Genomic DNA, 26,373 nt, shown 5'->3' with positions numbered 1-26,373 from the left:
CTTCCTAGCTCCCTCCTTGTCAGGTTTAAGAACCACAGCAAGGAGCTTGGCCTGCCTCTTGTCTTTTTCTTTTCCTTCTTCTTCTTCTCGCCTCTCATAAACCTTTTGAGCTACTTCAACTAATACTCCTAAGTCAGCTGCCAACCCTCCTTCAACTTTTTGCAACTTCTTTCTGATGTCCTGGCAGCTATTTCCCACGAACTGAGTCGTGAGGATCCTTAAATTATTTGGATCATTCAAGTCAATGTCAGTATATTTAGCGAAGGCTTCCCTCAGCCTTTGGAGGAACACAGCAGGAGGTTCATTTTTGTCTTGCTTTAGAGTCAGGACTTTTTGCAAATTGGGGGCCCTTCTTGCGGCTTGCTTCATGCCTGCTAAAATGAGTCGAAAATAGTCAGCATGTAAGCGTCTATGTGCCGCTGTGGCCACCCCCCAATTGGGTCGCCCTGTGGGCAGAACCTCCACCGTCTCCTCAGTTGCTTGGGGATTTTCCTCCCTATACTTGGCTCGTGCCCCCGCAAGGATGGTTGGCTTTTGGCTGAGAAAACAGGTGTTCAATAGCATTTGTGTATCGTCCCATGTGGGGTTGTGAGTAAGCCTCACATTCTCCATCAGAGACAGGAGTGGCCCGGGATCCTCTTCAAAGGAGGGGTTAAATTGTTTCCAATTATACAAATCAGATGTTGTGAATGGGACATAAACAAACATCGTCCCTTGAGGATGTTGGGCGGTAGGGTCGGGGACTTCTCTGATGGGGAAGGTGAACTTCACCGGTGGTTGGGGGTCCTTTCGCAGGTTGTAGTTAGGTCCCCCTTTTGCCTCTCTCTGTAGGACCTCCAATCTTTCCTCTAGGGAATATAGACGATCTTGGAGAGTGTCCTGGCGTTCAACTAGAGGGGTGGGGTCCTCCGGTACTATTTCATGAGAGGGGTCCTTCTCGGGGGCATCTAACCGCTGGGCGGGCCCCTCAGGAGAGGGTGGTGGTTGCAATGAGCGCCCTGCGACGGCTGTCCCATAGGGAGGAGGAAGCAGTAGGTCCTCCGGTGCCGTGGCCACGACCCTGGGTGGTCCTTCTTTTGGTGGTTTCCTTTTGACCACCATGGGAAGGGCAAGGGACATGCATTTAACAACCCACGGAGCAGGCCTGCCGCCAAGGGGCACACAAGTTGCCCACGAATCAATATAAGGGAACTGGTCCCAACTTCCCCTCTGTGCTACTATTGTTCGCACATCAGATACCAAGGTTGGGTCAAAAGACCCCTCGGGTGGCCATTTGGGTTCTAATATTGGCCATTCCCGGGTGCAAAAAAAGACAAGACGATCCTTTGTCATCTTAGTTCCATAATCCTGCTTAAAATGTGACCAATTGCGCAAACAACACTCCAAGGGCGTATGGGACTTCTTCGCAGACTTAATTGGGACCCGCCCATGACGGTGGGAATTTCAGTCAGCAATTCTTGCGCTTCGCCCTCCTCTGACCTAGCCCGTCTCCGGGGTAAGGAAATGCAGATCGGGGCTCCTCACTCGCTTCGCCCGTAGGCGTCTCACACAATCACAAACACACCACCGTCCCGCGTTTATCCCCTAATGTAAGCTGTTTCACTTACCCCAAAAGCCTCTTCTGTCCCACCCGCAGCTGCGTCCAGCTGCTTTATTGATCCACTGCCGGTGCCTAAAAGGAGTGATCACGTCTCCCTCTTCCTCTGGCGTTGGTCCCCAGGCGCTTCTGCCGCCACCGTCGTGAGGAGAAGGCAGTATAAAACAACCGTCTGTGGCCACTTCTCCTCCGCGGCCCCTCGGCTCAGCGCGAAGGGGACGCGCCCCGAAGCAGGATCCGAGTCACGGCACCAAATTGTTAGATAAAAAGTCCTTGCTTTCGGTTTAGAAGAAAAGAATGCCAGGCAGGCAGCAGTGGATCCAACACTATTTTATTGAACGTTTTGCAAAACAGGTGCAGAGCAGTCTGGACCCCGAGACACGTGTGCAAAAGCCCTTTATATCATATCGCTTCTATTGTTCTTACCAGTAACCAATGAAACAGTTAGTACATCGGCTCACTAAGTTAATATCCAATAAACAGTCACTATCAGCTTACCAAGCCGTTAGTCATGAGTGCGTCAGTATGATTCCCTTTTTGCTCCGCCTATATTTTCCCGCCACTCGGGCTCTTACGTAACTTGAGACGCCAATGGTTATGGAGTCTCCTTTTTTCTAACACCTTGAATTACAGCTGAAAGTCCTCACTTCGCTCCCATCTGGGTGTTTTTCCTTTCAACTTCAGTGTGGTGGTATACAGAGGCCAACTGCCAAAACAGTTATCCTTGTTCCATTATTTCTGGCCCTGACTGTATCTCTCAGCTTTCAGCATTTTGGCCCAATATTTTCTTTCATTACCATCTGTTTTGCTTTCCAGCTGCTAAGTGTAATTGTCATCATTGCTGGTAGGCAGCTCTATTCAAAAATATGCTCTGAGGAAAGAGGGTGGGGAGAGAAAAAGAAAGGGGCCAAGGCCAAAGAGAGCTCTAACTCAAGGGTGGGCAAGCGTGTTGCCCTTGGAGGCTGCTGGCATGTCCCGGTGGGGGTGTCCTGGCTCCCCCAATTCCCACTCCTGCCACTACCACACAGGTTCACAAGGAGGGTCATCCCGCACCCAGTTCCAAGCAAAATCAGGCTCCCCAAATCCCACTAAACCCCTCTTCGGTGGGCCGTCAGGAGCCTGCAGGGAAACAGAATCCTGTTCAAGATGGCTGTTTCTCTGCTAATAATCCTGATCGGGGGGGGGGGGAGGAAGAGGTGGCAGTGGTGGAGGTGAGGCTAAATCCCCCCCCAATCCTCTCTGTGCATGTACAGTGTGTGTGATGGGGTGTGGTTTGGTGTGGGTATGTGCCCTGCCCACTTGGGCAGCCCCCAAAGGGCTCTGTGGGGGCCAATGCAGTCCCCCCCAACCCCAAAAGGTTGCCCACCCCTCATCTAAATGGAGAGATGATCACTTTTCAGCATAGTGGATGGGCTGCTGTTGCTCATTTTACTGCACTGGTCCCAACTATTCGTATTTTTTTATTCTAAACATTTGTCAGTAGCTTTTCCAAAGGGTGCGTGCAGTGACACACACTTTTAAAAAATGGCATCAAAAACAATTTACATTAAAATTCTGCTTAGTGATTTCTCTTAATGAAATCTGTTAGGGTGGCATCGCACATTACATTTTTAGTTTACTTTACTTTAGAAGTGTAAAGCGTGAATCTGAAAAGACACATGTATTATAAGATGTATATACACTAGGAAATCAGGACTGATTGCAGTTATTAATGAGTATCAAGAGCAAGGTACCACACATTCCAACAGCATCTGCAGTAGGCTTCAGTCTCAGCACAAGAGTTAGGGCCGAACTACACATGACCTTAAAATAAATGTGCCTTTGCATGTAACCTGCAGGTTTTAAAAGAGACAATTGGGTGGTAGCAGAGCGATAATAATTAACAGGATTAGAGCAAGGGCGGAGAGGGAAATGTTAACCCTTTCCTCCCATGGTTCTGTCCTAATGAAAATATCTCTTCTGAAGCTGTTACTTGCTTATGGGTTGGGAAATCTCCCAGTAACACTCATGAGAATTTCTATACTATGAGTTGTTAGCCACAAATAACCAGAATTCGTAACCAAACAACAAACCTTGGTTTCTTTTCCTGGGTTGTTCATGATTAACAACCCATAGTTAAATCAGAGTGCAGGGTTCTGCAGCTGCAAAGAGGAGATCAGAAGTTTCCATGTGTCTTTTAGATGAACTGGTAGTGTGTCATTTGAACCTTAAACTGTGGATCATCCTAACTATGGTTGGTGAAAACAAGTCAGTTTCCTAAACTATGGTTTAAAGTTGGCTTGCTTCTACTGACTGTAGTTAAGATCAACCATAGTTTGACCAATCAGCTCAGAGTTGGTGAATTATATTTGTCCTGGTGGGCCACCAGCTGAGTTGAATAAAATCCAGCTAGAAAAGAAAGCACCAAATACAGGAACAAAGTGGAAGAGACCTCAAAGTGTGGGAAAAGATCATTTCTTGCCCAATGCAAACCAATAATTATTCAGTGTAAAAAATCCTCACTTGATATGCCATAAATGTGACCACAAATATAAAGCAACTCAACCTATACACTGGGACAACAAATCAACTTGAGAATAACACTAATAAAATCATTTTAAATTAAGTCCTGTCAATTGTATTAATGTTGATTTGTTGTCCCAACATATAGGTTCAGTTGTTTTATATTTGATACAACTATTTTATATTTGGTAAAATGTTGCAGTGTAGAGTTCCTGTTCAGGATTCCAGCCAACCACACCGTTTTCCAGTACATTCCATTCCATGTCCATGTAGTTTTCTACCCCTGCTACCCCAACCCTGCAACCTCAGCCAGGTTTCCATGACTACTGAGCATACTCAGTCCTCATTGGGATTTCAGATCCCACCCCCTTAGGGTTTTTTCTTTTTTTTTTTTAGTTCTGCAAACCTTGGTGTTTCCCAAAGCTTGCTGATGATAGCTCCCTTTTTTGCGTGAATGGTGCTGTTTTGGTACATAAGAAAGAGTTCCCTAGTAGTACATAGCTCCATAGCCAAGGTACAGACTGCCCCGGATTAGAAAGCCGAGTTGCCAGATCTGTGGCAGGGGTAAGGAACCTGTGCCCCTCCAGATGTTGCTGGACTATGACTTCCATCATCTGACAATTGACCATGCTGTCTGGGGCTTATGGGAATTCGAGTCCAACATCATCTGGAGGACCACAGGTCCCACACCCGTCCGTAGAGTACCATTAAAATGCTTGCACAAGACACAGCATAAGAAATGCTCCTAAGACATTTGAATGCATTTGTGTTGCATGCAGTTTATCAGATTTACAAGAAATGTCTGAGGAAAGCAGCAGCAGGAGAGATGCCACCTGATCTGCACATGAAAATGTCAGATCATCTGGGCAATGAGGTCAACATGGGATTTGAATAGGACAAGGAGGAGCCGGTGGAGTTCAAGATGGACAACTGCTCCAAAGCTGTTCCGTTTCAACAGGGATCTGGGCATGACACATGTTCCCTTTAAGACTTCACACCCAAGGCAAAGAAGAGTTAATAAACAAGACCTGGATTGCTCATAGGTGCATAATTGCATCTATTAAGCCCATCTTTCTATGTACCATTTTAAAGGATGCCGTGGTGCCTTTTCTTTGTTCCAAAGAGTACAAGACACAACTTGGTTGCCACAAGCCAATGTGCAATGTTTTCTTTAATACTTTTGCTCAACAAAGAACATGCTGTTAAAAGCTCACTTCCAATGTTTTTCCTAGATTAGTGTCCTCTTTCTCACTCCACATTTCTCACAACATTTTATGGTTGGTTTGCTTTTGCAGACCTCTTAGCTCTAGGCATAAAAAAAAAACATTGGGAAAATTAACAATGATAGTTAATGGGATTGTATATTATTAACTCAACTGCCATGCTGGGGAAAGCCATAAAAGGGACCAGAGTATCATCTAGTTCAGACATGGGCAGACTTTAAGCTTGTGGGATCTCTCCCTGCCCCCCCCCATCCCTGCAGAACCCGGAGGTCCACCAACCAGAGCCAGATGCAACATAGTATTTGGCAGGTGAGTGGGGTGGGGAAGAAAATACAAAATGGTGGCACAGACAGTGTAGCCAATACCAACTGTATTCCCATGAGCCATAGATTGGGGTGACTTGCATATGCAAGTACAAAGCTACATCTGAGAATTACTATAGTTCAGGGCTTCTACTATCTTAATGTAGGGAGAGAGACGCCTTTTTACTTGTTGCAAAAAAACTGGTAGTCAGAAACTCTTGCCAACATATTGCAAACCATCCAGCAAATCACCTTCTGACTATCCCTGATCTAGTTGAATCACCTGCCCCAACATGGAATCCCCCTCCCCTCCCACATCAGTACTCCCCACCTAATCGAGAAATGCAAGATTTCAGTAGCGATGGTGGATTTCCATGACGAAGGGAGCAATTTTAACAAGAATACATACAAAGTTACACTGTGGGTACTTACAGGCACATTAATAACAGATGTTATTAATTAATAGAACAAACAGGCATCAGTTTTTGGAGCAGAGTTATGCACTTCTGGTGTTCATACCCCCAGTGCTGGCTCCAAGTTGTTGAGGGCCCTTAAACAAGACACCCTGAATGGAACCCCTCCCTCGGTGAGTCCACCTTCTCACCACCATTGTCACCAGCTGCTCCTACTCCTCATCCTCCAAGTGTGCACAAGCGCGGAGTGTTAGTCCTTCCCCACAGCTTTGTCCCCCACAGTCTCCTCCTCCACAGCTGAGGTGGCAGATTAGCTTGGCTGGCAGAAAAGTGCTTGCAGGAGTGGGATGGGCTGGAGAGTACAGAGACCTAAGTGGCAGGCACAAGAAGAGTTCAGTTCCCCTTACCTTTTGCTCTAAACTTCCTCCTCATGCTTCATATGTGATAAACTGGACAGAGATATACAGCCTTTCTACACGAGGCATTTATTGTGTGCTCATGATTCCTCATGGTAGTTTGCGGGTCCTTTACACAATGTCGTCATCCCCCAGGGCCTCTCCTGTGCTTTGCAACCATTTTACTTAAAAAAAAAAAAATGAGGAAAGTCTGGTATATCCTGAACATCCCCCAGGGCCTCTCCTGTGCTTTGCAACCATTTTATCTTTAAAAAAAAAAAATGAGGAAAGTCTGGTATATCCTGAACAGTGGCATAGAACCCCCATGCTTTCCCACAATTCTGCTATACCACAGCACCATTTGGGGTTGTGCAATGGAACATACAGAAAAGCAGAGAAAGAAACCTGTTGGAAAAGAACATGCAAAAAAAATTCCACAATGGATCTCAAAGCAGAAGTCATGGTAAAATGGTGGGTTAAAAGCCTCATGTAGAAAAGCCCACAGTTGCTTTTACAGCACTCACAAGTGGTCTGAAAGATGGGGTATAAAAATGACTGTTCCTCCCTTTAATGGCTTCTGAAATGTGTTGTCCAAGGGAACTACTGCAGCCTGCCTCATAATAGAACCTGGCCCTGTGTTATGTGTTACCCAGTCCATGGAGAGATCTTGATGTGTCTGTGTAAACCAACAGAAACCTGGCTCTTAGTGCAGGTGTGGGCAACTTGTGGCCCTCCAGATCTTTTGGTCTACAACTTCCACCATCCCTTACCATTGGCTATGCAGGCTAGGGCTCATGGGAGTTGTAGGCAAAGCTTCTGGACTGCATAATTTGTGGAGTCCACAAATTATGCCCACCCCTGTCTTAGAGCATGTGACAGGGCACTGAGTGGAAACAACTAATTTCTAGATTGGTCTAGAGGAAATAACAAAGGCAACCATGTGGTTCTAGAAATTCCCAGTCCAGTCTTGGAATCTGTTTTGACAACCGTTTTCTCTTCTGCATCTGCTCTGATGTTTGGTTGCTTCTACATTTGCTTGGCCATATCCAGATATGCCCAAGGTTCAGAATGTGTTGTCCATACACAATTTGAAATCAAGGCTCACCTTTTGAAGAAGCAAAATGAAACATTTGCTTCAGGTAGCAATTGCAGAGAGGGTGCTGTGTGTGTGTGTGTGTGTGTGTGTGAGAGAGAGAGAGAGAGAGAGAGATGCAAGATCAATTCCACAGCAATATCTGAGTTTTGCAGAATTCCAATATTTTTGGACACATCTGGGATGGTAGAGGGCAAAGTGAGGCGGACCTGAGGCTGAGGAGAAAACAGATCAAATGGACACAAGACAGGATTGCCGCGTTTCATATTTTAAAAGTGTCCTTTTATTTACACCGTGGAGATGCCTTAGCAGTTATAAGCTCAGACACCTGATAATTCAACTTTTTTTGTAAAAGTATATAAATATATACACAAGACTCTATATAAAGTAAACATTGTAACATGTGATACAGTAAACATTTGCTATTATTCCTTACACTAATAAGATGTTTCCGTAAAGCTTAAGTACTCAGTTCAAGTATTTTCTATAAAAAGCTCTACTGTATTACAACTGTTGGAAAAAGACAGCTCTGCTATAAACAAAGTGTAAAAAGTGACTAATTAAAATGTACCTGTAAGGAAGTCCACCAGGATAAAATACTGCTTTAATTTCCCACCCCCACCCAGCCCTAGCATCAGAAATATACTATAAAGTAGCTGGGGAAAGAATCTGCGGCGAGCACTAATACTTAAAAAAAAAAATAGAAAGCAGTTTTTAAAATGTCAATTGCTTACCATGGATTCGAACAGCTGCAAAAATGCAGCACTATTAAATATAAATGGTATACAAGGACCCCATCCATTTAAAGGAAGGGGATTATAGTGGTACTTGATGGTCAATACAGACTGGAATGGGAATCATACTGGCAGAGTGCACACAAGGTCTCACCCACCCTACACATTTACATGGGTTTATACCAGTTGAATTGTCATGGCTTCCCCCAAAGAATGCAGGGAATTGTAGTTTAATGAGGTGCGGAGGATTTTCTGTTATGAGTTCCTGATCTCTAGTCTCTGTCCCAGAACTGCAGTCCCCTAAGGAGACAGCATGAATATTAAACCAGTTTAATTTTGTAGTGTAAATTTGCCCAAATTATTCAAGAACCACCTCTCTTAATTCCACCTGTTTAAATGCATATTCAGCTTTAACATTTTAGTTGTTTCTTTGCTGCTCTTCTGCTTGGAGACGTTTTAGGACATACAGGATAACTTGATAGCAGAAAATATACTGGTCCTGCAAAAGGAGGAGAATATGTATAAATTCACTGGAATAAAAAGTCGTAACACGGCTGTGATAGAGGGGATTCTACTTAAGAGTTCCCACACCCCACCTCCAAAGTTGTATTGTGCAGGTTTGCTCCATTCTAACATTTAGCTCCTTTCTTTTCCTTCATTCTCCCTTAAAACATTCAGGGCAAATATGCAAGGTGGCTTTGAAAAGGGTTAAATGTGAATTCAACCTGCATCTAATCCTCACAGTCCGTGAGGGTTGGTGATAGGGATGGCACAGCCACCTGACTGCGTCCGGGAGTCTGCTGGGCTCCGCACTGCCTGTGCCTGCTGAGCTTGCTTGCCCCTGCTTGCGCCCTTCCGGATGTTCCTCGCACTCACCCTGCATCATGTCCACGAGTGCCCGCCATTTAACCGAGCTTGTTTTTACGATAAAGGGAGGTCTTTAAAACGTGCATATTTAAATATGCACATTCAGGCTGGGAAAGGCTGATCTGCACAATATTAGAGGCATAAATGGCCCATTTACGCATCTAATATTGTGTATATCAACCTTTCCCAGCACGAATGTGTGCATATTTAAATATGCGCATTTTAAAGACCGCTCTTTTTCATAAAAACAAGCTCGGGAAAATGGCGGGTGTTCATGGACATGATGCAGGGTGACTGTGGGTGGCTTGATGAGCTCGTGGGGGCTCGAATGTGGGTCTAGGGGGCCTCAAGCAGGGGCAGTGCTTCAGTGGGCACTTGCCGAAACCAGACAGAGTGGGTCCGTCCATCCCTAGTCCGTGATTTTAGTCCATAATGGTCCCTTGCCTGTCATCATCCATCCAGGAGCTGCAAGGCAACTTTTACGAAGCTGGTGCAACTGGTGAACATAGGCATACTGCCTCTGATACTGGAGGTAGCATATAGCTACCAGGACTAATAGCTATTGATAGCCTTCTCCTCCATGAATTGTCCAATCCCCCTTTAAAGCCATCCAAATTGGTGGCCATCACTACGTCTTGTGGAAGTGAGTTCCATAGTTTATGCGCTGTGTGAAGAAGTACTTCAGTGAAGAAATAGTGAAGAATAGGTTCCTGGAAGTACCTGAGTTTATTGAAGCCCAATGTGTTTTGGAAATACAATTCCCTTCTTTATGGACAATTTGAGTATGTTGAGCATCCTGGGATGTTTGATTCAGGAATGCCACACAGACCGTTCTTGACTTGCCTCTGATGCTTTGGGCTTCAATAAACTCAGGACGTTTTGAGTACCTGTTTCTTTGCAGGAATAAAGGAACCTGCTTTGTTTGTTCAGTGTACTGCTGGTTTTCTGCTTAGGTGCCAACACAGCAGCATAGGGACTGTGAACATGTGAATCTGTCTTTTGTATGAAGTCACACAATATTTTTCTAACCCAGTATTGCCCAACGTTAATCCAACTGGCAATAAGCATTCCTAGATCTCAGACAGAGGTCTTTCCTTACCATCCAAGATCCCTTTAACTTTGGGCTGCATGACCTTTTCACCGCCGAGGGCCACACCGGCCATCCGCAGAGGGTCTGTGGGCTGCACCTGCACACATATGCTCCTGCTGGGGTTGGGTTGGAGCCTGCTTTGGGTGTCACTGCAGGAGGGGAAAGCTAAAGCTTCCTTGCAGGCATTGCTGCTTTCACACTGCCACTAGCGGCATGGAAGTGTGCTGCTGGATGATTCTGGGTTGCCAGAGGCAAGGAGGAAGAGGCGGCTTTAGCTTCCTCCTCCTCCTGACAACCCTGATGGGCACTGCTGGTTTTACGCCACAATTAGTCATACAAACCAGCAATGCTGATTGTGTGTGTGTATATGTGGGGGGAATGCAGCAGTGGCAGCAGTGGGGGGAGTGCAGGGGCTACACAACATGCATCTAGGGCCAAATGTGGCCCATGGGCCTCAGGTTGTGTGCCCCTGCTTTAACCGGAGATGCCAAGACCTGATCCTTGGACAGTCTGCCATCAAAATATAGGTACTACCTATATTACTGGGTTAATGTCCCATCCCCAAAGAACTTCCTGTGCAGATGGCTATATAAGCAGCTGCTTGAGAGCAAGTCAGGCCAACCTGCGAATGTCTGTTCTAATGATCAACACAGTAGCTCTCCAAGTACTTAGGTACTTGGGAGATGTTTCCTGATATCTGAGATCCTTGAAACAGAGATTCCACGGGTTGACCTTGGGCCCTCATATGTGCATTCTAACTCTAGCATACGAACAGCTCTGCTGAATCATGCCAAAGACTTCTCTTTGGTCCAGCATTCTGTTCCCACAGTGGCAACCAGATGTCCATGGGAAGCCCGTAAGGAGGACATGAGTGCAATACCGCCCTCCCACTCATGTTCCCCAGCTCTGATCCCAGAGGTAACATGTAGCCATCAATTTCTTTATTCCCTTTTTAAAGCCATCCAAGTTGGTGGCCATCACTATGTTTGTGGGAGTGAATTCTATAGTTTAACTATGTGCTGTGTGAACAAGTCCTTCCTTTTATCTATCCTGAGTCTCCCATCATCCAGCTTTATTAGACGACCCACGGTGCTAGTATTATGAGAGAGGGAGAAAAATGTCTCCCTAAAACTCTCCACGTGCTGACGTCATGGGATAAGAGGCTCATATTACACGCAACATCTGTAAATGTGCAGGTGCATTGATAGGTGCCAAACCTTTCTACGGAAATATGCAGGTACCATATGAGCCTAAGTTCCGTGCTTAAAAATATCTCACCTTTGCATATTTGATTTCACCCCCGCAATGCAAAGGTCAAAGACGGCACCAGAAAACTCTTGTTCCCAGCAGAGCAGAAGGGATATACTGAAGAAGTATCTACGGAATCTTAAAGAAGAACCATGCGCTGCAAGTCGGGACACACATACCTCAGTTTGTACCATGCCATGCCTCTGTAGGCGCATTGTCCGCACCACATCGGAGATGTCAAACTGCAAAAAAACATACAGAGAATACCAGCCTTGAATGCGCCTGCAGAACTGTCATGGAAGAAAGAGCAACACCAGTGCAAAGAGCATCACCTCTGGTGGGTTGGAACTACATGTTCAGAAGCAGACTTCACAAAGCAGCTCTAAAGCAGTAGGGAGAGAATGTACTTTGCAGGGGGTGGGGGAAGTGGCAGATGGGTGCTTAAGTCTTTCCCACATGCTGCTTTCCCCTCAAACACCAGCCCCCCAACTGCTACCCCTGCAATAGGACAAACATGCACCTGAGACGCTGCCTGGGGACAAGCAGCTGGGGAAAGTGACAGGAGGTGAACATCTTCAGGTGGCGAAGGGTTAAGCATCCCATCTGCTAGTCTTCCATTGAAAATTCCAGTCCCTACTATTTGAAGGGGAGTGGACTGTAGGTCAATGTCATCAGGCGAGGGAAAGGTTTCCACTGCAAATCCCTCTCCCTCCCTGCAGTATTTGCAGTGTTCGGCGGAGACCTGGGGACCTGGATCAGGGACCACTATTGAATGCCTAATTCTGACCTCAGAGAAACCTTACTCAAGTCTAAAACAAATATGTCTAGGTACATGCAGCGGGTCTTGCACAGTGGCAGAAGGCACTCCATCATTGGGTACCTTTTCATATGTGGATACTCAAAAGCATGTGGTTAATTTCCACTCATTTCTAAATTGCAAACAGACTTACATGTTATTCCAGTGCTAATGTGATGAGAATGTTAAAAGTTCACAAGAAAAAGGAGCATCTGGCTTCTGTTGATCCTTGCATTAATATGTACTAAGATTATACTACACTGTCAACAGGGATACTCATCTATCATACTTGCAAAACAGTTCTGAATAAAACAGAGTAAATATGGATGCACAGTAGTAAGCTAGCTCAAATAACCATTGAAAGCAGAAGGGAGAGTGCTTTCTCTAGGTTCACTCACCTCCAGATCTTGGCTGATTAATCCCAAAACCACATCTATGCAAATAAGCGTCCCTGATCGTCCAATGCCTGCGCTGCAGTGAGTGATGATTGGCCCTGATTTGTGGATGTGCCTCATGCAGGATATAAAAGTGAGCAAATCGTCTGGTTGAGAGGGCGTGTCGTGATCTGGCCAGGCAGTAAAGTTTAAATGGGAAATACGCCGGAGTTCGCCTGTCTAGATTTTAGTGTTAAAAACACAGAAAGAGTAAGCATTAGGGCTTCTGAGAACAGAAACAAATCTCTAAGCAAATGCAGTGTAGGCTCTTACCAAGCCCCTCTATGGCTTTAAAAAATCCAGTCCAATCCTATACCTTTCTCCCTTCCTCTCTCGCATAGGCAGGTGTGAATCAGCAAAACTCCAGCTTGCTAAAGTTCTCCATATTCTATCTGGAAACTTGTTCTAACTTGAATCCGTTCTTTCTTTTCGCATGAAAACCTGTGCATATTCTCATGTGTATTTTTCCAAATGTAAGCATTAATCATGTGCATTTTTGAAATGTACGCATTCTTCTCCCATTGATTGAAGTGCATTTTTCAAAAGTAGGCATTTTTTCATGCACATTTTTCAGATGTGCACATGCTGTCACATTTTTTGGGGGACCACAAATCACACTGCAAGCTCAGAAACATACAGACTTTGACTGCAGATTGTGACTGAGTCCGTGTTTGATCCGGGGGGGGGGGGGGCGCGTCTCCATGGGTGATTTACTACGAGGTTGCTGCATTTGGAGGTCATTCAGGACACATGACATCGTGGCCATCTCGCAGGTGCTCCAGAGTTTCGCGCCGAAAAACCAGTTCTTCTGAGACAACTTTTAGTCCAATTGTCTTCCTTAATTCGGCTTGTCTGTGCTTCTGTTGTGGTGTGCTCCACCCTCCGCATTTACTCTGGCATGATAGCCCTGCCCAGGGGTGTGTCTCTCACCTCACTGACCCTGGTCAAGGGGTGATTCCCCAATGTTTTCCCTGCCTGTGTTTCCCTGCTGTTTCACTGTTTCAGGGCTGGCCATCAGAGTTCTGCGCTACCTCATGGCATTTACTTGACCTTGCCTACCACTAAACTCTGGTGGCCATCCCCACAAAACTCTGGGCAGCCCAACAGCAATCCCCTTATCTCGCTATCTCAGTACTGCGCATTTGTCCAGCAATACCTATACCCCCGATCTCGCTATGTCCCTATACCGCTATCGAGATAGGGGGTATAGGTATTGCTGGATGAATGCATGACAGTGACACAGCGACATTCAAACCCCTTTTGTTGGTGTGATTTGTTTAACTACTGCCTTTCAGGAAGGGTAATTTCTTCCATCTCACTATGCCACTATCACAACATTGCTCTGTCACGCAATTGTGCGATAGAGGAATTGCATGATAGAGGCATGGTGAGATGGAAGAACTCACCCATCCTGAAAGGAAGGAGTTTAACAAATCACACTTACAAAGGGGGTTTGAATGTCGCTGTGTCACTGTCATACATTTGTCCAGCAATACCCATACACCCTATCTCACTATGCCACTATCGCACATTAGCGCTACTGCATTTCTTTACTGTTTGCTTTGTTGAAAAGAAGTAATTCATGGGGGTGGGGGGAAAGAGAGAGAAAGAGAATGATTTTTGGCAAGACCATAGCACAGCAGGAGACCTCCCAGGATGTTATTGATTAATAAAGGATCTGCAGTTGTGCTTTTTTTTTTACTGTTTGCTTTGTTGGTGTAAGGAAGTAATGAATGCTAAGCTTCAATCCACAGCATTTATGGGAGCATTAGGGGAAGGAGAATCGAGAGCCTGCCCAGGGGCGGGGAGCCTCTCTTATTGGTTTGAGTGGCCCTTGCCAGTCTGATGACATTTACTCTAATCTCCCCACCCTGGAAGTATGTTCTGTGAAGCGACTTATATTGGTGCGGCGTACTCTCTTGTGGAGCCCTGCACGGACCAAAGCACACCAAAGCCAATTCCTTGGAAAAATCCGGGTAATCCTCCATTCACTTCTCCTTCCATTGTTGTGGAAAAACCCGTGGGTAAAATCCTCATAAAAAACGAACTGAAATGAATTTCTCATAACATCCCTACTCTCACATAAGAGTGATGTAACATTAGTTTCCTGCCTCCTGAAGAAGCTTCTGTCTGGAAACGCAGCAGGGGAACTGCAGGGGTGTGGGGGGACTGCGCCAGACAGAAGGAATTCGCCTGCCTTGTGTGCACATGTTTCACAGATGCCAAGCTCTCTGCTATGACAGCCAGGAGAAATCCAGCCAGCTGGGCGGTATGCTTTGTCCTATTTTGTATGCCCTTTCCTTTCCTTGAGGAAGCTTTGCTCCACAGGGGTTGTTTCATTTTATCCTCACAACTACCTGGCTTCCCTGGTCCCAAGGTCACACTCACTACACTGCATTGCCTCCCAAAAGGTGAAAGCCCCCGTTTCTTCCATGCCACTCATGGGGACAGGTGGTATTTAAATCCATGGCAGCCTACAGGCATGCTCTGGGAAATTACCATAACTGAACCACTGTGCCAAACAGGACCAAGTTTAGTGGGGCCCTCAGCATGCCCCACTGGTGGATCTCCATCCAGCACGGTGGGGCCCCCTCCCTCTCTCACCTTGCCAGCATCCGGTGGCACAGCTGGCCTAGCAGGCAAGATCTGTTACTGGCACCCGCCTTTTTAATTCTCGCACAATGCCTCTGGGGTGCCCCAGAGCAATGTTATGTTGGGATCCCAGAGGCACTGTGGGGAAACAAAAATGGCAGACATCAACCACAGCTGCCCAGGCTTCAACACTGGGTAAAGTCGCACCACTGGACCTGGGAGGCTGTAGCCAGCATTTGGGGTGGTGGGAGGCTCAGCAATGGGCCCTCTTGAAGGCTCAGGTCTTTGGCAACTGACCAACGATAGCGACTGCTGATGCTGGCTCTGGTGCCAAACCAATAGGTTTAGGATCCTTACAAGCAACAAACCAGAAGAGCAGAACTGTCCCCTCACACCCTGACTTCTCAATCCACCTCTTTCACAAAGCCACTATGCAAAGTGTGACACCTGGCTCACTTACCTGAATATCCTCTAGCTCCATGACTCTAATGACAAATCCTTTGAGCTGCTGCAGCCTCACAAGAGAGAGCCGGAGCCTATCGCTGATCATCGTGGTTCTGCCGAGGGCGTCGGGCCAATACCGCTGACATTTGACCTTTTCTCCTTCTACTTCCTGGGTCATCATGGCAATGACGGTGCAGTTTTGTTCCCAAGCCATTTGCCAGAAGTCGGTCACAGTATTGGGGAGGGGTCCTTGGCATGCAATATAAATGTATTCCTTACTCCCCACTGGCATCCGGATAAAGCTGGCATTGATGTAGCCCCCTTCAGCACCCAGAGGCACTCGGGTGGTGTCATCTGCAATCCCCAACACAGAAGAACCAGGGAGTTAGTAATATGGCCTTCTCTGTAGTGGCACCCCCCCTCTGGAAAGCCCCCCCCCCCTCGTGCAGTTCGGGAGGCAGAAAATGTGACATCTTTCAAACACCTCCTAAAAATGCACCTTTTCACCCAGGCTTTCCATAAGTTGGGTTTTACTTTGGTTTGACATGCTATTTTTAAACTTTTAAAAGTCCTATGTTTTACTGTGTTGTATTTTATGGTTTTAATTGTTATGAACCGCCCAGAGAGCCTCGGTTGCTGGGCAGTATATAAATGTAATAAATAAATAAAATAAATAAATCTATGTGCATGAAGCTGTATAATGTACGAAAGTGTAGGTCTCTGTCCAGAGGAAATCTAAAATTTGACACAGGTAAAACAACAGAGGAAGGAAAAGTAAGTGGAAACAGGCCCAAATGGGAAAAATATGGCCATTCTTTCAGTTCCATGTACTTCAGCTTAGTCACAGGCTTAGTTACAACCTGTAATGATTGTACCATTGTACAATTGCTCATTGTATCAGTTTTGTTTTGACCCTAACAAAAGTCCAAAGATGCAGGCCGTTGTATTGTTCCATATCAACAAACCAGTTCTAGTCGTTTTCACCTCCACCAGAAGCAGGTCTTTCATAAAGCCCATGGGTCTTAATTGCCCTTTCAAGACAAGGCACCCCAAAATACTTTGCAATTAGACAGGGATAACTCACAACAATATATTGTTGCTGGGAAAATACTTGCTCCCCAGCTATGGCAAACAGGGAGCAGGGAAGCCTAAGGGGCGTGTGGCAGATGATATAACTGTCCCTGCTACAAAACATCCTGGTGTTTCAACCCTGCGAACCTTGGCTCCCCTACAACACCGGTTACAGCAGAGTATGGGGCCTAGAGGGCTGTGCAATGGGCTTGCATCATACGTTTGCCTGCATTCAACCATGTCCAATTATGCGATTTCATTGCTTTTTCAAAATATAGATGGGGCAAAGGTTAGTGCCTGTTTAATGAGGATGCTAAATATGCTAAAAAGCCTGGAAGAGGAATGCCAGTCAGGAGAGGATACTGAATTATTCACAGCCCCATGTTTTACTTAGAGTCCTGCTTAAGAGTGGCTTGAGTGAGACCTTTTGGGACTGGAGCAGCCTGATGCTCTGGTACCAAAATTGATTGATTGATTGCATTTATACCCCGCCTTTTTTCCTCTTGCAAGGAACCCAAGGCGACTTACATTACCCTCCTCCTCTCCATTTTATCCTCACAACAACAACCCAGTGAGGTGGGTTGGGCTGAGAGTCTGTGACTGGCCCAAAGTCACCCAGTGAGCTTCCATGGCCGAGTGGGGACTAGAACCCGGATCTCCCAGCTCCTAGTCCAACACTCTAGCCACTACACCACGCTGGCTCTCCAAAACAAATGCAGATGCCACCCACTGCCCAATACCAGGCAACCAGGCCTTGCGCTACAGGGCCAGACTGGATGTAATGCAGGGCAGCGTTTTTCAATGAATTTTTTCATTCATGGTGCTGCCCCTGGTGATGTCTAGTTTGGCCAACAGAGCCCAATCTCTTATTATTGTCTTGCTGCTCAAATGCCTTGTTCTCAGCCCTTGGCTTGGCTGTCTGACACTGCAAAATGTTCCAAAAGCAGATAGTGCAGGAAGCATATACCCAAAGATCAAGCTGTACTTGTAACCCACCAAGTTAAATGAAGTCTGCTACCCAGCCAGGATGGCTGGGCAGGGGACTTGACAGCTCTCCACCCTTGTTCTCCAAGTTTTCCCAAGCCAGAAGCAAAAACAGCAGGTTCTCCATCCTATCCACCTTCCATCCCACAAATTCATCCAACCCTGAGGAACTGCCATGGCACATCTCTTGACAATCAAACCAGATATCTCCTGGCACAGAGAATTCCTGTGCTGTTGCTAAACCAAGACTCCTTAAAACCCCTTAATTAAATGATCATAAAGACAAAGAGATAAATTAAATTATCAACAGTCTGCTGGAAATCAGGACTTACAGGGCAGTATGTTCTTATATCTATTCTTCTTCCTGTTTTCTTTTGTTTGGCCCACCAGACACTGATCCAAAGGCTTTAGGTCATGAAGATTCTGTAGTGAGACACGCAGATAACATTTGATTTTGGGGGGCAGGGCTATTAATTAATAGCATGATAAACAATACACGGAATTTTTTAATTTCCAACATGTCTGAGCCAGGCTTAGAAGTGCATGAACTGAATAAAAGAACCTTAAGAGTATCCAATCCCCCAAATGGTTGCATTTGTCATCTGATTATTACTAGGTCCATTAGCTGATTAAAAAGATTTCAGTGGATCATTTGCCTTTGAACCACCTTTAATTAAATTAAAATAAATTTGCACATCACCAAAGCCTCAATATAAGTGCCTGTTCTGAGGCAGTTGGAGTAAGTGGGAGGTAAGATTTTGTTTAGTAACTTGAAAGTTAAGTTAATTTTCAGGTCCATTGATTACAATTTGTTTCCACAGATTAATCAACAAAAGCTTTAGTTGACTACTCTACTGGATAAAAGCTTGCCATCCTAAATGATTAAGCAAGCAGTTAATGACGAATAATCAGAGGTTGACAAAATAGGGGTCAAATCACTCTTTCTGGCTACTATAGCCAGGGAGTAACTGAAATTCTAGAAAATGTTAGGCACTTCATATGAATGATGATGATGATTAATAAAAACAAAATAGTGAAAACAAAATAATGTTAAAATATTAAATGAGGATAAATAATCCTAATAAAATTACTGGTGTCCCTCCAGCCAAATGGCCCACCTTTCCTTAGAACAAGAAGCATGGCTGCTAAAAAACAAGGCGGGGAAACCTGGCAGTATGTTCTGGCCAATTTCTCTCTCCAGAAAAAGTAGTGGAGGGTCAGGTAGAGAGAAGTGCAATTGCATGTAATCTTCTTTTCTGTTTAATTAACTTTCCTGCCTGATGTTTCTTGTGTTTAACTTTAGATTCAACATCTATGGGCAAGGCCTGTTTGATTTTTTATTTTTGTAAAGCGCCTGGCAATTCCAGGCACATCAAACAAACGATGGACGGAACTTTGGAGTCAAATCCCTGCTCAGCCATGAGCCTACAGGATGGCCTGAGGCAAGTCACCCGTGTCAGTCGCAAAGCCACATTCCCCACCTTCTCCAGACTGTTTTGAAAGTGTAGAAAGCAAAAATAAAACACAGAACAAATGTCTGAGCAAACAAGCACACTATGAGGCCTTGACCCAGCCTGGGGAGCAGCTATACCTGTGACACCGAATCTGAGTCAGAGGGAGAAGCTGTAGAGTCAAGCCCAGCCATGGGATGCCAGGGGCCTGCGAATTCAGTCCTACCAGGGGGCAGACTTCATGAGCGATTTAGTGAAAGGTTAGAGCACTTCGAATTCCTTCACAACAGATGACCTTGTCACCCATCCGCTGCCAACCAGCCGATTCCCTCTTGAAAGGCGCATTTTCTGAAACTCCTTTTACTCTCACGTTTTTTTTCCACTGAAAGTGGCTCCCTGGTGATTTTACCACAGTGTGCCATTTCCCCCCTGCATTAAATCCTGGGTGTGCCTCTGTGATCTGGCAGTGACGTGGTCACAGGGATGGGATGCCCATTCCCTCTTGTTTCCCCAATCAAAGTAGTTTTTCCCATTCCCAGTGAGAAAACCCCCAAGAGCACAGCAGCGACCCCTCACATTACCACAGTAGTGGGGACACTCAATCACCTTAGGTAGCCTGCTTTTAATCTTTAACATATCCCCCCTCCTGTGCATGTTTACTGAGAAGTACGAAATAAATCTCACTCCCCTACAGTGAAAGGGTTAAAGGCTAACTTTAGTAACTCCCCCTAGAGCGTTTTTCGATGCCCTCTTAAATTGCTATTGTGATGTTGTGCTTCTTTGATGTTCTGTAGTTTCTCTGTTGTTATGCAAAGTCCCTTCTCCGCTGAGAAGGAAAAAGGGAGAAAGGGGGGCTGGAAGCAATAAGCAGAAGTGCACACATGGGGAAAAATGGGGTGGGAGCAATAACTCCACAGCAGATTGCTGGGATGCAGCAAAATTGGGGTGGGGGAGCTCTCAGGAGCCTTCAAATGCTGCACTGGAGAGCTGGGGATTTTGGTTTCTTCAGGGAAATCTGCACACACAGGGAAAATTAGTTGCTCTCCATTCATAATAACGTACTAGCAGCAGGGAGCCTGGACAGGGGTGGGAAACAAGCCTCTCTTGTTGGTTGAGCAGCCCCTGCCAGTTTGATGACAATTCGACTCCCCCCACCCCACCTGGAAGTATGTTCCTTTCAAGTGCTGAAAACTAGATTTTAAAGGTATGCTACACTCAGCTTATCTTCCTTTGTGTGTCTGTGATGGACCAAAACTGACCATGAAAATCTGGGTAATACTCCAAGGCACTTCTCGTTCTATTGTTGTGAAGATCCCCCCGCTCCTGCCTCCTACTGGCTTATGAGATTCTCTTCCAGCTGGGAGACCTGGGCTTGACAGAGACCCCTGCTTCTTGATCAGGGATGTCGTCCATGGGAACAGGGCAGCAGGAGGAAGACTCTGCAGGAGACGGGTGATGGGGGTGTCTGTTAAGGTATGTCGTCAACTAAAGAGGGTGGTACAGAGGCATCCAGCGAGCTGCAGCAACTGTCTGAAAGCTAAGTTTCCCTGCCAGGATAAAATGCCAGACAGTGATCTTTAGTGGTCACAAGCTTGCGTTTAAACCAGAGCGATGGATTGTAGACTTTGCTGAATGCAACGTCTTTGTAATGTGGAAAACTTCCTGGTTTCACTGGAACTGAAAACTTGTTTGGATTCATTCTGTGTTGGGCTGACTAGATCTTTTGATGCTCATTAACTGATTCTGGTCAAGTAACTACATTGTAATCTGTTATCCATGGATCTTTAATGGGGACTGTAAAAGCTTAAAGTTAATTAATGGAATTACAGCAATAAAAGGTTTTACTGAGACTTGTGCCTGGGAAGTCAGGTTCTGACACATGTAAGAAAATTGAGAAACAATCACAAAGTAGACAGTCCACCAGAATGTTGGGAGAAAGAGCAAAGGCGGCAGTGTTCAATACAGAGGCTCTCCGCATGTCTGCCGAGGAGGAAAGGTGGGTGAAAGCAGAACTCTCAATTTCTTCGCCATATAAAAGGGGCAGGAGAAAAAAGCCAACCTGCTCCTGTTGTAGGTAAGTCTGTGGGCAGCCTAAGCGAGTGCTCACTCACCTCAATCTCCTTACAAGGGACTCCTTGTTCCAACAGGCCTCGTAGCATCCGGATAGTTGACTTTAATTTGGTCCCCGTGTATTTGCCAGAAGGAAGCACTTGGACAACTGGACGGGCAGCAAGTTCTTCATTGGTGACTAAAGGGCAATCTGGCACACAGGAAGGAGATGGATTTATTGGCATCTGTAAAAATGCATCTACAGAGGGCAGCCCACGCTGCCGTGCCATTCCATGAAATATAGCCGCGGCTACCGGCACGGCGGCACACACCGTTTTCAGGTTGTCAGCAGCTGATTAAAATATAGTATGATTACAGCTTTTATAAAGGCCTCCCATAAATAACCCATGTCGTAAACCATTTTTCCTCCTCATTATCCCTCCACGCTCAACGCTTCCTGCTCTCTGTCAACAGCACTTTCCCCACGTTTTTGCAAATGTCAGTTCAAATTTAATAGCAACTAATGTAATAAACTGACCGTGTTGTTAGTTTCTGAACACAACTGGTACAGCGCAACTGCTTTTCTCCCTCCCTCTCTCATAATACTAGAGCCTGGGGTCATCCAATGAAGCTGATTGGTGGGCGATTCAGGACAGACAAAAGGAAGGACTTCTTCACACAGCGCATAGTTAAACTAGGGAATTCGCTACCACAAGGCGTAGGGGAATAGCCTTTAAAAGGGGAATAGCCAATTTCTTGGAGGATAAAGGTATCAATGGCTACTATCATGATGGCTGTATACTACCTCCAGCATCACAAGCAGTTTGCTTCTGTAGGCCCGTTGCTAAGGAACATGAGCGAGAGGGTGCTGTTGCACTCATGTCCTCCTTGAGGGCTTCCCAGTGGCATCTTGTTTATCACTGTGGGAACAGAATGCTGGACTAGGTAGACCAGAGGTCCCCAACACGGTGCCAAGAGGCACCAGAAAATATTTATATATTTATTTATTTCCCCCTTTTTTAATATACATACATGGATTGTTTATAAAATGCATACAACCTCCTACCAATTATAAATGGGCTGCAACAAAACTGCACCAAATATCCAAATAAGTATCCATTTGAAGGTGACGTCTCCCCCCCCCCACTTTCAAATATTGAAAGTGTTGTAAGGTCCTCAATCCATTGCATTATAAGAGGTGAGCGTTTATCCTTTCAATGTTGTAATATCAGCCTTTTAGCTGTCAAAAGGGTGCAGATAATCCATTTACGCTGACAATATGTTAATTTCCACAAAGCAGGTAAATAATTTAGAAGAGCATGGGCATCAGTGAATATCAGAGACTTTTCCAATACAAAATTTTTCTGTGTCATAATCTCCTCCCCCCAAGGAAGCAACTACTGGACACTGCCAAAACATATGACTAAAAGAAGCATGAACTGCATTGCACTGCCAGCAATGAGCCAAATTAGACAATTCCTTATTAAAGAGATGTTGCGGTGTCCTACAGACACGAAGCAAATGTTTTTGCTAAATAAGATGCAGTCTAAGATCCACAGATGTGAAAGGTAGATGACAATGTGGCGACCCACTGGTTAGGCATTTTGTGCTGCTGCCCACAGCAGCATCTCACATTCCCATTCTGCCTACAGGTCCAAAAAGGTTTGGGCCCCCCGAGATAGACCTTTGGTTTGATCTGGCATGGTTCTTTTTATGTTATTTTATACTAGCCAAAATCATGTTGTTCAGTAGAAATGGTAGATTGGATAGTAAGCTGTAGTCTTGAGTATTGGTGCCTAGACATTGCTTGACAATTCTTGAGCCTCAACTCAGTGAAAAATAGTAGCACCCAAAGGAAATCAAGGAGAGGAGTTAGTTGACATACTGATCACCCATCCTCATTATTAATCAATAACCCTGGTGTCTCTACAACCGGCACCTGAGTGCAAGTCAAGTGATGTGTTAGCTATGTGCAGCCACTTCAGAACAAATCGTGAGCACATGCTTTGCAATGAGAAGGTCATAGGTTCAATCCCTTGGCATCTCTGGTTAAAAGATTCCAGGAGCAGGTGATGGGAAAACCCTCTTCCTGGGACCATAGAAAGCCATTGGCAGAGTAGACAATACTGAGCTGAAACATCTGACCTGGTTTAAGGCAGCTTTCTGTGTAGCAACCATTCACTTATATGGGAGAATATAACAGACACAATTGGAGTGGAGGCTAAACTTATTCCTGCCTAGAGCTGGAGCCCTACCACTAGGCAGAGTGAGAAGGTCTCCTCATGCAGCAGATGCTGGGGAAGTGGGGAGTGGTGGCGAGCTGCTGGAGGACAGGGCTGTGTAAGCCATGTAGCCTGCCAGGTACTCCCTAAACTAGCCTGCTGCCCTCAGAAGGACATTGTCCCATTGCTTAGTATCAAAGTAAGATTCAGGAAACGGCAACCCACCCCAGTATTCTTGCCATGAAAACTAAATGGATCAGTACAACCAGAGATATGTTGGTATACCATCGGAAGATGGGACTCTCAGGTCGGAAGATGGTCAAAATGCTACTGGGGAGGAACAGAGGATAAGTTTAACTAGCCCCAGATGTGATGACGCAGCTAGCTCAAAGCTGAAAGGATGGCTAGCAGCCAATGGTGCTAGTGGTGAACGTCGAATCCGATGTTCTAAAGATCAACACATCATAGGAACCTGGAACATAAGATCTATGAGCCAGGGCAAATTGGATGTGGTTATTGGGGAGATGTCAAGATTAAATATAGACATTTTGGGTGTCAGTGAACTGAAATGGACTGGAATGGGCCACTTCACATCAAATGACTACCAGTTCTACTACTGTGGACGAGAGGACCACAGAAGAAATGGAGTAGCCTTCATAATTAATAATAAAGTGGCTAAAGCAGTGCTTGGATACAATCCAAAAAATGACAGAATGATCTCAATTCGAATTCAGGGTAAGCCATTTAACATCACAGTGATCCAAATATACGCCCCAACCACAGATGCTGAAGAAGCAAAAGTAGATCAGTTCTATGAGGATCTGCAGCACCTACTGGATAGTACGCCAAAAAAAAAGATGTTATTTTCATTACAGGAGACTGGAATGCTAAGGTGGGTAGTCAAACGACACCTGGAATTACAGGCAAGCATGGTCTGGGAGAACAAAATGAAGCAGGACATAGGCTGATAGAATTTTGCCAAGACAACTCACTGTGCATAACAAACACTCTCTTCCAACAACCTAAGAGACGACTTTATACATGGACTTCACCAGACGGTCGACACTGAAATCAGATTGACTACATCCTTTGTAGCCAAAGGTGGCGGACATCTATGCAGTCAGTAAAAACAAGACCTGGAGCTGATTGTAGTTCAGATCACGAACTTCTTATTGCACAATTTAGAATCAGACTAAAGAGACTAGGGAAGACCCACAGATCAGGTAGATATGAGCTCACTAATATTCCTAATGAATATGGAGTGGAGGTGAAGAATAGATTTAATGGACTAGATTTAGTAGATAGGATCCCAGAAGAACTATGGACAGAAGTTCGCAACATTATTCAGGAGGCGGCAACAAAAAAAGTCCCAAAGAAAAAGAAAACCAAGAAGGCAAGATGGCTGTCTGCTGAGACACTGGAAGCAGCCCAAGAAAGAAGGAAAACAAAAGGCAACAGTGATAGGGGGAGATATGCCCAATTAAATGCAAAATTCCAGAGGTTAGCCAGAAGAGATAAGGAATTATTTTTAAACAAGCAATGCACGGAAGTGGAAGAAGATAATAGAATAGGAAGGACAAGAGACCTCGTCCAGAAAATTAGAAACATCAGAGGTAAATTCCAGGCAAAAATGGGTATGATCAAAACAAAGATGGCAAGGACCTAACAGAAGCAGAACAGATCAAGAAAAGGTGGCAAGAATATACGGAAGATCTTTATAGGAAGGATAATAATATCGGGGATAGATTTGACGGTGTGGTCAGTGAGCTAGAGCCAGACATCCTGAAGAGTGAGGTTGAATGGGCCTTAAGAAGCATAGCTAATAACAAGGCAGCAGGAGATGACAGTATCCCAGCTGAACTGTTTAAAATCTTGCAAGATGATGCTGTCAAGGTGATGCATGCCATATGCCAGCAAATTTGGAAAACACAAGAATGGCCAACGGATTGGAAAAGATCAACTTATATCCCCATACCAAAAAAGGGAAGCACCAAAGAATGTTCAAACTATTGAATAGCGGCACTTATTTCACATGCCAGTAAGGTAATGCTCAAGATCTTGCAAGGTAGACTCCAGCAATTCATGGAACGAGAATTGCCAGATGTACCAGCTGGGTTTAGAAAAGGCAGAGGAACTAGAGACCAAATTGCCAATATCTGCTGGATAATGGAGAAAGCCAGGGAGTTTCAGAAAAACATCTATTTCTGTTTTATTGACTATTCTAAAGCCTTTGACTGTGTGGATCATCACAAATTGTGGCAAGTTCTTGGTGGTATGGGGATACCAAGTTATCTTGTCTGCCTCCTGAGGAATCTGTATAACGACCAAGTAGCAACGGTAAGAACAGACCACGGAACAACGGACTGGTTTAAGATAGGGAAAGGAGTACGGCAGGGTTGTATACTCTCACCCTACCTATTCAACCTGTATGCAGAACACATCATGCAATGTGCTGGGCTTGATGAAGCCAAGGCTGGAGTTAAAATCGCTGGAAGAAACATTAACAATCTCCGATATGCAGATGATACCACTTTGATGGCTGAAAGAGAGGAGGAGCTGAGGAACCCCATGACAAAGGTGAAAGAAGAAAGTGCAAAAGCTGGGTTGCAGTTAAACCTAAAAAAACCCAAGATTATGGCAACCCGCTTGATTGATAACTGGCAAATAGAGGGAGAAAACGTGGAGGCAGTGACAGACTTTGTCTTTCTAGGTGCAAAGATTACTACAGACGCTGATTGCAGCCAGGAAATCAGAAGACGTTTACTTCTTGAGAGGAGAGCAATGACAAATCTTGATAAAATAGTGAAGAGCAGAGACATCACACTGACAACAAAGGTCCGCATAGTTAAAGCAATGGTATTCCCCA

General features: G+C 45.3%; 1 protein-coding gene across 1 annotated transcript in view; it reads right to left on the bottom strand.

The window, feature by feature from the left end:
- Positions 1 to 7,788: 7,788 nt before the first annotated feature.
- The window catches only part of PTPN13 (protein tyrosine phosphatase non-receptor type 13), a 215,123-nt gene continuing 196,538 nt past the window's right edge, over positions 7,789 to 26,373 (bottom strand). Inside the window, exons 42-47 of the mRNA XM_084855555.1 lie at positions 21,348 to 21,496; positions 18,118 to 18,208; positions 15,747 to 16,084; positions 12,659 to 12,874; positions 11,644 to 11,706; positions 7,789 to 8,758 (exon numbers count right to left, since the gene is read on the bottom strand). Of these exons, the coding sequence (XP_084711681.1) occupies positions 8,678 to 8,758; positions 11,644 to 11,706; positions 12,659 to 12,874; positions 15,747 to 16,084; positions 18,118 to 18,208; positions 21,348 to 21,496 (938 nt within the window). The 3' untranslated portion in view covers positions 7,789 to 8,677. The remainder of the gene's footprint in view (positions 8,759 to 11,643; positions 11,707 to 12,658; positions 12,875 to 15,746; positions 16,085 to 18,117; positions 18,209 to 21,347; positions 21,497 to 26,373) is intronic.

Source organism: Heloderma suspectum, chromosome 5, assembly GCF_057233095.1.
Source record: "Heloderma suspectum isolate Gila_16-S chromosome 5, 16-S_ref, whole genome shotgun sequence".
In the NCBI taxonomy this organism is placed as follows: Eukaryota; Metazoa; Chordata; class Lepidosauria; order Squamata; family Helodermatidae; genus Heloderma; species Heloderma suspectum.
Note: the sequence above shows the minus strand (reverse complement) of the source record. Positions and strands in the feature narration are given on the sequence as shown.